This window comes from Carlito syrichta, unplaced genomic scaffold, assembly GCF_000164805.1.
Source record: "Carlito syrichta isolate Samal-C Ts95f unplaced genomic scaffold, Tarsius_syrichta-2.0.1 Scaffold309576, whole genome shotgun sequence".
Classification (NCBI taxonomy): Eukaryota; Metazoa; Chordata; class Mammalia; order Primates; family Tarsiidae; genus Carlito; species Carlito syrichta.
In genome coordinates this window covers 96088-108131 of record NW_007253672.1, presented here as the reverse complement: position 1 = coordinate 108131, position 12044 = coordinate 96088, and the positions used below count along the sequence as shown (strand labels likewise).

Here is a 12044-nt window from a genome sequence, read left to right as displayed (position 1 = left end):
CGTGAGCAAGCGAACTACGGCGGCCGAGAGGGCGGGCGCTCTGCGCACGCGCGCCGCGAACCCTGCGGGACGGCCCCGCCCCCGTGCGGGGGCGAGGCGGAGGCAGCGCGGGCAGCGCTTGGGCTGCGTCCTGGAGTCGCAAGGGAGCTGGTCGGTGCAGAAGGCTCGAGACCCACGAGCACGGACATTATCTGCCCCCTGATGCGCCGCGATAGCAAGCACACACCACCGATGTGAAATAGTTTTGAGAAAGGCTGTTATAGTCAAAAGGCTTTCCCTGGAAAAAAAATTTTAGATGGGATAATGGTACTATCTATCGTTAACAAGAAAAAGGAGAAAGTTACTAATTTTAGAAATACACATCGAAATGGTTATAGATGAGATATGTTATCCGGCATTTGCTGCAACGTAATTGGGTGGGGTTCAGATGTACTGGTCGGAGTTAATCATTGTTGAAATCTGGTGCCAAGCACACGGAGGCTTTATTACACCTTTCCATTTCTATATGTTTGAGATCTTCCACAGTGAGCTGTTTAAATGCCTGCACCACAATATACTTCAAAAGCATCATGCTAACGGAAAGAAGCCAGATGCTAAAGGCTATGTGCTGGTAAAAACTAAATTTAGGGAAAGAAACCAGATCAGTGGTTGCCAGGAGTTGCATTTAGGGGGTAGGAATCGACAACAAAAGGGTGTCAAGAACTTTTTAGAGTGAGGGAAATGCTGTTTTATGTCAAGCATGATGGTTACATGACTGTATACATTTGTCAAAACTCAAAATTGTATATACCTAGGAAAGGTGAATTTTACTGTATTCACCCAACTTCTTAAAACTGCAAGTGCAAAAACACAATTTCAGGATTTATACCATGGTGTACAAAGAAAATGTATGAAGCTGGGCTCAGTGGCTCAGCCTGTAATCCCGCGCCTTTGGGGGGCTGAGGTGAGTGGATTGCCTGAACCCGCGGGTTCGAGACCCGCCTGGGCAGCGAGACCTCATGTCTACAATAAATCAAAAAATCAGCCGGGCGTGGTAGCGCGTGCCTGTAATTCCAGCTACTTGGAAGGCTGAGGCAGAAGGATCGCCGGAGCCCAGCAGGTCGAGGCTGCGGTGGCCGGGAGTGGCCACTGCACTCCAGTCTGGGCAACAGTGAGACTCCAACTCAAAAAAAAAAAAAAAAAAAAGAAAATGTATGGTTTCAAGGACCTACACCTCAATGGAGGAAGCACTTGTCTTGGGATGTCTGACTACAGCCTCAGTGAATAAAAACCAGCGTACTCCTGGTTTATCACACACTGCCAACCCGACAGCTTTGTAAAAGGCTCTATGAAGTCTGACCTTGGTGTTTATGTCAGGTCTACAAGAGATTAGATGTCTTGGCAGACATGTACTATTATTTTAACTAATGTTTCACAAGATGTATTTTTGAACTATTGCAAGAAATAGACTTCAAAATTCTTATTCTTGCTAACAAAGCAAGATATCCTCCCACAATTACTGGCCTCTCCCCAACCTCAGTCATCGGTTTGCCTCATAAGACAACTTATTACAGTCTCTTGATCAAAGTGTGATTGCAACATGGAGGGTTTCTGTTTGAAGAGAATCTTTTAGCACCTTAAGTGTTGTTGCCAAAGGGGATAGTGTACAGACAATTCTGGAATCCCAGAAGCAATTTATCATCAAACTCACCACTGACATTACTGTGGAGTACTTGGAACAACATAATCAAAGACCAGGTGCACGTGTGAAGTATCTGATTTAATTCATAATTCTGTAGGGTTTGGACATCCTGACAAACTGGCATAAATCATAAAGTTGTGATACAATTTGTATTTAAGGAAGTACAGAATGAAGACGTTGACAACAGTTTCAGTCTCACACAAAAGACTTATCTGTTCAAGACTTACAATCGGCAGCCATGAGACAAGTAGAAACTGCAGATTATGTCAATGGTAGTGAAGAGGAACAGGAGAACAAGTCAGGGCCAAAAGACAGGTGGTAATTGACATGTGCCAGTTCCTTCTACATAAGATATGAGACTAGCAGCTAGTTTACAAAAACACGGTGGTCCTGTTGCTAAGAGATCCTTCACATGAAGCCAAGTTAGCCTGAGAGGGTGTCTGCCACCTTGACTGTTTTTCTGCTTGGCCTCTTTGTAACATAGGAGTGACTCTGGCAGGATAAAGCATCACTTTTCATGAGCTGCATCAAGAAAGAAGTTGGATCAGCAGGGGCCTCAACATAGCTTGCTGGTCAAAGGACATCTTTCGGTCACCTCTACAAAGGTTAGGAAAGTGGGCAGTCACTTTGGGAACCAAATCCAAAAAAAAGACCGCCGAATAACAAAAAAAAAAAAACGCATTTCACCAACAGAAAGATGAAAAGTGCTGGTAATTTCTGAGTATTGTTTCTAGGGACATTTCCATCTGTGTGGTCATTTTATGTAATTAGGTGCAGTTGGCCTTCCCTTTATTTATCTATTTATGAGTCAGAATCTCACTCTGCCGCCCAGGTGGGAATGCAGTGGCATGCTCACAGCCACCACAACCTCAACCTGGACTCAGATGATGCTTCCGCCTCAGCCTTCCAAGTAGCTGGAACTACAGGCATGCAGCACCACAGCCAGCTGATTGTTTTTATTTATTGTAGAGATAAGGTCTTGCCAAGTTGCCCAGGCTGGTCTCAAACCTGTGGGCTCAGGCAGTCCTCTCACTTCGGCCTCCCAAAGTGCTGGGATTATAGGTGTGAGCCACCATGCCAGTTTTTAAAACTATCCAGTGAGTAGAAATATGCAATTTCTCCAGTCACAGAGGTAAGGAGTGGACTTTGGTCTACCCTACCCACTCACTTCTCAAAGGACCATCCTCCATGCTAGATCTGTTTACTACTCATAGTCAAGGAACAGTATCCCTCCTACGGGGTGCTCTAAACTACTGCATAAAACACCGTCTCAGGAAACAATAAGAGGCTGAGCCTACAACCTCTTTTGTGGCATCTTTATTTTTCTACCTGGGATGTGAACAATATGAATATGGGTCAGAAAAATCAGCTGCACTGAAACACTTCAACCAACTGTAAAACGGAGGGAGAGCAGACAAGGAGGGGGTGAGGGTGGCAATTCCAGACCAGCTATTCTCAAAGGGTTTGTGCCCCAAGTCTACAACCAGAGGGTGCTCTGAGAAGGGAGGGGCAGGACCATGCAATATCGGCTCTGGTAAGGAGGGACAACAAGGAACAGTAACAACAGGGGTTGCAGCTGAGCATGAGTTTATTGGATTCTGGCCTCACGCTGTTGCTTGATGAAGTTGATCAGCCCATTGGTAGAAGCATCGTGAGAGGTCACTGGAGCACTGCCATCAAGCTCAGGCTCAATTTTCTTAGCCAGCTGCTTTCCCAGCTCCACTCTGCCACGAAGGGGAGGAAGAATGGTATGAAGAAGGCTCTAGCATGCTAGTGAAATCCCTGAGCCAACCATAGAAACTCCCCACCCTCCCCTAAGTCAGCAACTCACCCCCACTGGTCAAAGCTGTTGATGTCCCAGATGATGCCCTGAACGAAGATCTTGTGTTCGTACATGGCTGCAGAGGGGGCAGACGGTGCACGTTAGGGCTCTCTACCAGCCCAGTCCAACCAACCCCAAGTCAGTATTACCCCACTCACTCACCAATCAAGGCTCCAAGAATGAATGGTGTGAGCTTGGTGAATACAATAGAGTTGGTTGGGCGATTTCCTTCAAAGACCTTCAGAAAACACCAACAAATGTCCTCAAGTTAGTCCTGATCCCCAAACCCCAAGAAAGGAAGCCCAGAAACTGAAATGCAGGTCTATGAGGACAGATCTTCTCAATGAATAGGACAAGCCATGTACGCCACAAGCCTCTGGACTGGTGTCACAACTTCATCCCTCCAGCTCCAGCATTCCACCCGAAAACCAACCCCAGGAGAAGTGCTGACCTTGTGTGGCAACAGCTTCTCAAGGTCTTCTGGACTCTTTCCCGCGGCCTGGAGCTCCTTTCGGGCCTCCTCTGTAGATTTCCCCCTCATCAGGGCCTCTGTCTGGGCCAAGAAGTTGGCTAGGAGGATCTGACAAGAAAGACATCAGTTATGCTTGAAAGCACTGTCTGGACTTCAAGCAGAGGGCCAAGACCGCCTGGCACTTCACAAGTGGGGTTAGTCCCAGCCTGGGCCACTCACTGCATGGCTCAGTTAGAATAAGGGTAGACAGAAAGGCATTTCTGATGACACCAGAAGGCAGGTAACAATGATAACTATAAGGACCAACATTTCTCTTTTAAGATCCCAAGGAGAAAAGGTATATTTCTCTTTTCTTTTCTTTTTTTTTTTGAGTTGGAGTCTCACTGTCGCCCACACTGGAGGTCAGTGGCATGCTCCTGGCCCCCGCAGCCACAACCTGCAGGCTTAGGCGATCCTTCTGCCTCAGCCTTCCAAGTAGCTGGAACTGCAGGCATGCGCCACCATGCCCGGTTAAATATTTCTCTTTTTAGCTGAGCCTCAGTTTCCTTAAGTCACAGTGCTGGATCACAGAACTATAGAGGAAGGGAATCAGAATTAAATCCCAGGTCACTGACTCAAAAGCTTGTGCCACATTAACCTTCTACTGCTCTGCACACCCAAGGCAAGGCATAATACTCTTCAAGGACTTTGTTGGGTTGTGAATTGGATGAATTTTTTATTTGCTGCTGTGATAGACAAGATCTTGGCTCCATTTTCTTTGTCCCCTATTATGCCTGTGTATGTTATACTACACAGCAAAAGGGACTTTACACACAGGCAGATATTCCTGGATTAATCTAGTAGGCCAAATCTAACCACACCGGCTCTTAAGAAGAGGAAGGTGGATGAGTCAGTAAGGAGATGTGACAGAAATGGCAGGAGAGAATCAAAGCTTGAGAAAGATTCAATCTGCCCGTGCTCGTTCTGCTCATGATGTCAGAAACCAGGGAAGGCAGGTGACTTCTAGAAGATGAGCACGACCCTCACTCAGTCCACAATAAGAAAACTGAGCCTTGGTCCTACAACCACATGGAAACGAATTTTGCCAATCACCTGAATGAGCAAGGAAAAGGATTTTCCCCTAGTCTTCAGAGAGAAACAAAGTTCTACTAACACCTTTATTTCAGTCCATGAGACTCTAAGCAGAAACACAGCAGAGCCTGCTGGACATCTAACCTAACGAAAGTCTGAGATAATAAAATGAGGGTGGTTTTAACCCACTAAGTTTATGGTAATTCATGATAGACAGAAAACTAATGTAACCAGCCGGGGGCAGTGGCTCACACCTGTAATCCCAGCACTTTGGGAGGCCAAGGCGAGAGAACTGCTTGAGTCCTGGAGTTCAAGATCAGCCTGGGCAACATAGCAAGACCTCGTCTTAATTAAAAAATTAGCTGCTGGTCAGGCACGGTGGCTCAGCCTGTAATCCCAGCACTTTGGGAGGCCGAGGCGAGAGGACTGCCTGAGCCCAGGGGTTCGAGACCAGCCTGGGCAACTTGGTGAGACCTCATCTCTACAATAAATCACAAAAACTAGCTGGGTGTGGTGGCATGCGTCTGTAGTTCTAGCTACTTGGAAGGCTGAGGCGGAAGGATTGTCTAAGTCCAGCAGGTCAAGGCTGCAGTGGCCGTGAGCGTGCCATTGCACTCCAGTCTGGGTGACAAAGAGTGAAACTCCAACTCAAAACAAAACAAAACAAACAAACAAAAAGAGGTCTGGGTGTAATGTGAGCCTAAGGAAAGTATGAGCAGGGTCCAGATGGGGGCTCTTACCTTGTGATGCAATCCCTTCCGTATTGGGTGCTGGGTCTGGACAGGGATGAGGAAGTCACATGGTATCATCTTGGTGCCTGTGAAGGATACTCTGGTCACCCACATGACCCTAGCCCATGGGAGCTACCCATATGGCCGAAAGGAGAGCCCCAGCCTCAGCAAAAAGTCTCTGCTGATAGAGCTCTTACTCCCTCAGCCCCCGCCCAGCACAACCCTGCCCAGGCCAGATGGGTCCTACCTTGATGGATGAGCTGGTAGAAAGCATGCTGGCCATTGGTCCCTGGCTCCCCCCACACAATGGGACCCGTCTGGTGGTCCACCCGGGTGCCGGATTTTGTTATGTACTTCCCGTTGGACTCCATGTCACCCTGGAGCAGGGACAGAAATCAGCCCTCTGCCGGCAAGTCTTGACCCTCCATGCACCATGCCCAAGTCTTGCCTGGGATGCTCCAGGCACACCCGCCCTGCCCTGGCCCTGTGAGGTAGACTTGCACTTGGGTGTCCACAGGCATGATCCTCTTCCTTCTGACACCTGTGAGTACCCAGCCTCCCAAGCTTTCTGGCTTACACTACTCTGTTAGAAAGAACTATGACCAGAATAGGTAGGTCTGGAGGTCAGGCAAAGACCTCCCTTAAAAAAAAAAAAATTCAGTCACAAAATCTTCAACTCACCTCTTAAGGGAGAGGGAGGCTAGGGTCCAGAGTATGCAGCCTTTGAGGGCTGTCACCTCAACTAGACACTAAGCTTTGGGTGCCTCCCTGAGGTAGCCAGGACTTGAAGAGCCTCGGCCCCTCCTTCAATCATAGGATTCACCTTCAGGTGCTGATGAAGTCTGATGAAGCTCCTGCCCAAAGGAGCTCAAGGGCTGCAGAGCAGAGAGCAGGTTTGTACGAAACACAAGCAGGGACAGATGTGTAACAGCTTTCCAGAACAAAATCTCACTAGGAGAGGGGCTGCTAAGGCTCTGAAGGCTCTAGAGATTACAGAGGGAAGAGAGCTGTGTAGGCCCAAGGAGGCAGCACAGACTGGATATAGACTTGCTTTTCTGAAGGAATAAAGGCGGTGCAGTCCGTTGGGAGGTATGGTAGACATGCAAAGTGATGTCCAAGAAAGATATGACCCCAGCTGAGACACATTCTCTGAGACAAGCCAAGATCCAGCTGGCTAGGGCACCAGTCATGGTGGCCAAATTCAGCTGACACTCGGGTAGAATAGACACAAAGTCACCATGAGATGGGAGCAGAGGTCATCTTGACCATGAGCAAGGGCAATAGGGCAAAGAGCTCCCGGAGAGGCTAGAACCTGAGCTCCTGGACCTTCCAGTCTGCCAAAAGTTGACTTCAAGGACTAGCTTGGCAGCTGGTACCTGCTGGAAGTAGGCTGCAAAGCGGTGAAGGTACTGGTCATAGGGCAGCATGGCGTGCGTCTCACATCCGAAGCAGTTGATGTACCAGATACCCAGCAGAGCCAGCAGGACGGGAGCATTCTTTTCCAGGGGTGCTGTGCGGAAGTGCTGGTCCTGAAACAAGAACAGAGTGGGAAGAAGATGAGCAGCTGCCTGGGGAGTGGCAGGCTAGAGAGGAGAGAGCAGGACAAGCACATGTCTCTGGCCAGCACTTGGCAGAGAACACAAGCCTCAGTACTTACCATCCAGTGAGCCCCCGAGAGCAGCTGCTCAAAGTTGTCAAAACCTGTGACACAAAAACAGAGTCAACACAAGTGGCTGCACCCTGTGCCCTCTGGGCAGTGTGTACAGCTTCTTCTGGAACCAGAGAAGGCTGCATGAAAAGTCAGAAGAAATGATGTGGGAGAACTTAGGACTGCAGAAAGACTCTCTAATCGAAGTCAGCCACAAGGGCAGGGATCTAACTCTACTCAGGATGGAGGCCAACGAGATTGCAGTTGTGAAGGGCAGAGAAAAGGGCCAACATGAAAACTCAAAGGAAAACCCAGACCTCCTTTCCGAACCAGAAAGAAAGATTCCAGCTAAGGGCACAGAAGCCGGCAGCCTATGGGGACACCATGGTGCCCAGGGACCCGAGCTCCCGACCGCTGAGCCTGGACTGCTGCATCATCTCCCATGGGGGTACAAGACGCTAACACACACACTCACCCACATGCAGGGCAATGGAGAGTCCGATGGCTGACCACAGCGAGTAGCGTCCTCCTACCCACTAGGAGAGAAGGAAAAGGTGCTGAGGAAGGGCAGGCAGGTCCGCCCCCCTCCCTCCTACCAAGACACTTGTTTCTGGAAAGCGCTGCTGTTCTCAGGTGCAGCTTGCAGAGCCTGGGTCCAACCCACCTTGGGGAAGCAAGACAGCAGGCCAGGTGCTAGCGACGCTTTAGGCTGAACAGAAGGCAGAATACACGAGGAACTGACCAAGCACAGACTCAGCTGAAAATATCACCACAATCTTCCTTGAAAGGACTGGCCCTGTATCCTGGAACATGGCAGACCCAGAAACTCATACCTGTGGCAGGTCCCACTTCCTCAGAAACAGACAGACCCAGGGCCTCATACCTGAGACAAGATAATGTCCAGCAGACACTGACACCCAGACCATCATACCTGTGCCAGGTCCCGCCATCTCAGACACTAGGACCCAGAACCTCATACTTGGGACAGGATCCACCTCCTCAGACATTGAGACCCAGAGCCTCATACCTGCGACAGGTCCACCTTTTCAGACACTGAGACCCAGAGCCTCATATCCGCGACAGGTACCACCACCTCAGACACTGAGACCCAGAACTTCATACCTTTGACAGGTCCCACATTCTCAGACACTTGGATCTAAAGCCTCATACCTGTGACATGTCCCATCTCCTCAGACACTGAAAGACCAAGATCCTCATACCTGTGACAGGTCCCACCCTCTCAGACACTAAGATGCAGAGACTCATACCTGTGACAGGTTCCACCTCTTCAGACACTGAGACCCAGAGCCCCATGCCTGTGACAGGTCTCACTTTCTCAAACACTGATATGCAGAGCCTCATACATGTGACAGGTCCCACCTTCTCAGACACTGAGACGCAGAGCCTCATACCTGTGACAGATCCCACCTTCTCAGACACTGAGACACAGAGCCTCATACCTGTGACAGATCCCACCTTCTCAGACACTGAGACGTAGAGCCTCATACTTGTGACAGGTCACACCTCCTCACACATTGAGACCCAGAGCCTCATACCTGTGACAGGTCCACCTTTTCAGACACCGAGACGCAGAGACTCATACCTGTGACAGGTCCCACCTCCTAAGACACTGAGACCCAGAGCCTCATACCTGTGGCAGGTTCCACCACCTCAGACACTGGGATCAAAAGTCTCAGACCTGTGACAGGTCCCATATCTCAGACACTGAGACCCAGAGCCTCATACCTGTGACAGGTCCCATCTCCTAAGACACTGAGACCCAGAGACTCATACCTGTGACAGGTCCCACATCTCAGACACTGAGACGCAGAGCCTCATACCTGTGAAAGGTCCCATACCTCCTCAGATACTGAGACGCGGAGCCTCATACCTGTGACAGGTCTCACCTCCTCAGACACTGAGACGCAGAGCCTCATACCTGTGACAGGTGCCACCTCCTCAGACACTGAGATGCAGAGCCTCATACCTGTGACAGGTCCCACCTTCTCAGACACTGAGACGCAGAGCCTCATACCTGTGACAGGTCTCGCCTCCTCAGATACTGAGACGCAGAGCCTCATACCTGTGACAGGTCCCACCTCCTAAGACAGAGACTCAGAGCCTCATACCTGCGAGAGGTCCCACCTCCTCAGATACTGAGATGCAGAGCCTCATACCTGTGACAGGTCTCACCTCCTCAGACACTGAGACGCAGAGCCTCATACCTGCGACAGGTCCCACCTCCTCAGATACTGAGACGCAGAGCCTCATACCTGTGACAGGTCTCACCTCCTCAGACACTGAGACCCACAGCCTCATACCTGTGACAGGTCCCACCTTCTCAGATACTGAGACACAGAGACTCATACCTGTGACAAGTCCCACCTTCTCAGACACTGAGATGCAGAGCCTCATACTTGTGACAGGTCACACACCTCCTAAGACACTGAGACCCAGAGCCTCATACCTGTGACAGGTCCATTTCCAGACACTGAGATGCAGAGCCTCATACCTGTGACAGGTCCCACCTCCTCAGATACTGAGATGCAGAGCCTCATACCTGTGACAGGTCCCACCTCCTAAGACACTGAGACCCAGAGCCCCATACCTGTGACAGGTCCAACCTCCTCAGATACTGAGACGCAGAGACTCATACCTGTGACAGGTCTCACCTCCTCAGACACTGAGATGCAGAACCTCATACCTGTGATTGGTCACACACCTCCTAAGACACTGAAACCCACAGCCTCATACCTGCAACAAGTCCCACCTTCTCAGACACTGAGACGCAGAGCCTCATACCTGTGACAGGTCCCACCTCCTAAGACACTGAGACGCAGAGTCTCACAGCTGTGACAGGTGCCACCTCCTCAGACACTGGGACCAAAAGTCTCATACCTGTGACAGGTCCCACCTCCTCAGATACTGAGACGCAGAGATTCATACCTATGACAGATCCTACCTCCTCAAACACTGGAACCAAAAGCCTCATACCTGTGACAGGTTCCACCCTCCACAGATACTGTCAGAGCCTCACAGCTGTGCTAGGTCTCACCTCCTCAGATATTGAGACCCAGATTCTCATACCTGTGACAGGTCCCACCTCCTCAGACACTGAGACCCAGAGTCTCATAGCTGTGACAGGTACCACCTCCTCAGGCACTGAGAACAAGAACCTCATACCAGTGACAGGTCCTACCTCTCAGACACTGAGACCCAGAACCCCATACCTGTGACAGGTCTCACCTCAGACACAGTTCCAGAGCCTCATACCTGCTACAGGTCTCACCTCTCAGATACCGAGATCCAGAGCCTCATACCTGCGACTGGTCCCACCTCCTCAGACACTAAGACTCAGAGCCCCATAACTGTGACAGGTCCCACCTCCTCAGACACTGGGACCAAAAGCCTCATACTTATGACAGGTCCCACCTTCTCCGACACTGAAACCCAGAGCCCCATACCTGTGACAGGTCCCACCTCCTTAGATATTGGTGACCGAAAGCCTCATACCTTTGACAGGTCCCACCTCCTCAGACACTGAGAGACTGAGATCCTCATACCTGTGACAGGTCTCACCTCCTCAGATATTGAGACCCAGATTCTCATACCTTTGACAGGTTCCACCTCCTAAGACACTGAGACCCAGAGCCTCATACCTGCGACAGGTCCCACCTCCTCAGACACAAAGTCGCAGAGACTCATACCTGTGACAGGTTTCACCTCCTCAGACACTGAGACCCAGAAGCCTCATACCTGTGACAGGTCCCACCTCCTCAGACATTGAGACCCAGAACCTCATACCTGTGACAGGTCCCACCTCCTCAGACACTGAGACCCAGAACCTCATACCTGCAACAGGTCTCACCTCCTCAGACACTGAGACCCAGAGCCTCATACCTGTGACAGGTCCCACCTCCTCAGACATTGAGACCCAGAACCTCATACCTGTGACAGGTCCCACCTCCTCAGACACTGAGACCCAGAACCTCATACCTGCAACAGGTCTCACCTCCTCAGACACTGAGACCCAGAGCCTCATACCTGTGACAGGTCCCACCTCCTAAGACACTGAGATGCAGAGCCTCATACCTGTGACAGGTGCCACCTCCTCAGACACTGGGATCAAAAGCCTCATACCTGTGACTGGTCCCACCTCCTCAGACAGACAGACCCAGAGCCTCACACCTGTGACAGGTCCCAGCTACTCAGACACTGAGACCCAGAGCCTCATACCTGTGATAGGTTCCACCTCCACAGACATTTGGATCTAAAGCCTCTTACCTGTGACATGTCCCACCTCCTCAGACACTGAGAGACCGAGATCCTCATACCTGTGACAGGTCTCACCTCCTCAGACACTAAGACCCAGAGTCTCATACCTGTGACAGGTCCCACCTCCTCAGACACTGAGACCGAGATCCTCATCTGTGACAGGTCCATCCTCCTCAGACACTGAGAGACCAAGATCCTCATACCTGTGACAGGTCTCACCTCCTCAGACACTGAGACTCAGAGCCTCATACCTGTGACAGGTCCCACCTCCTCAGACACTGAGAGACCAAGATCCTCATACCTGTGACAGGTCCCACCTTGGATCTAAAGCCACATACATGTGA

General features: G+C 50.4%; 1 protein-coding gene across 2 annotated transcripts in view; it reads right to left on the bottom strand.

Annotated features, from left to right (window-relative positions):
- Positions 1–2982: 2982 nt before the first annotated feature.
- The window catches only part of GPI (glucose-6-phosphate isomerase), a 30365-nt gene continuing 21303 nt past the window's right edge, over positions 2983–12044 (bottom strand). For both annotated transcript variants that reach the window (XM_021717265.1, XM_021717264.1), the window contains 9 exons: positions 7901–7961; positions 7435–7478; positions 7154–7306; positions 6025–6154; positions 5787–5863; positions 3955–4083; positions 3666–3741; positions 3513–3579; positions 2983–3405 (listed from right to left, as the gene is read on the bottom strand). In XM_021717265.1, the coding sequence (XP_021572940.1) occupies positions 3270–3405; positions 3513–3579; positions 3666–3741; positions 3955–4083; positions 5787–5863; positions 6025–6154; positions 7154–7306; positions 7435–7478; positions 7901–7961 (873 nt within the window). In that variant the 3' untranslated portion in view covers positions 2983–3269. The remainder of the gene's footprint in view (positions 3406–3512; positions 3580–3665; positions 3742–3954; positions 4084–5786; positions 5864–6024; positions 6155–7153; positions 7307–7434; positions 7479–7900; positions 7962–12044) is intronic.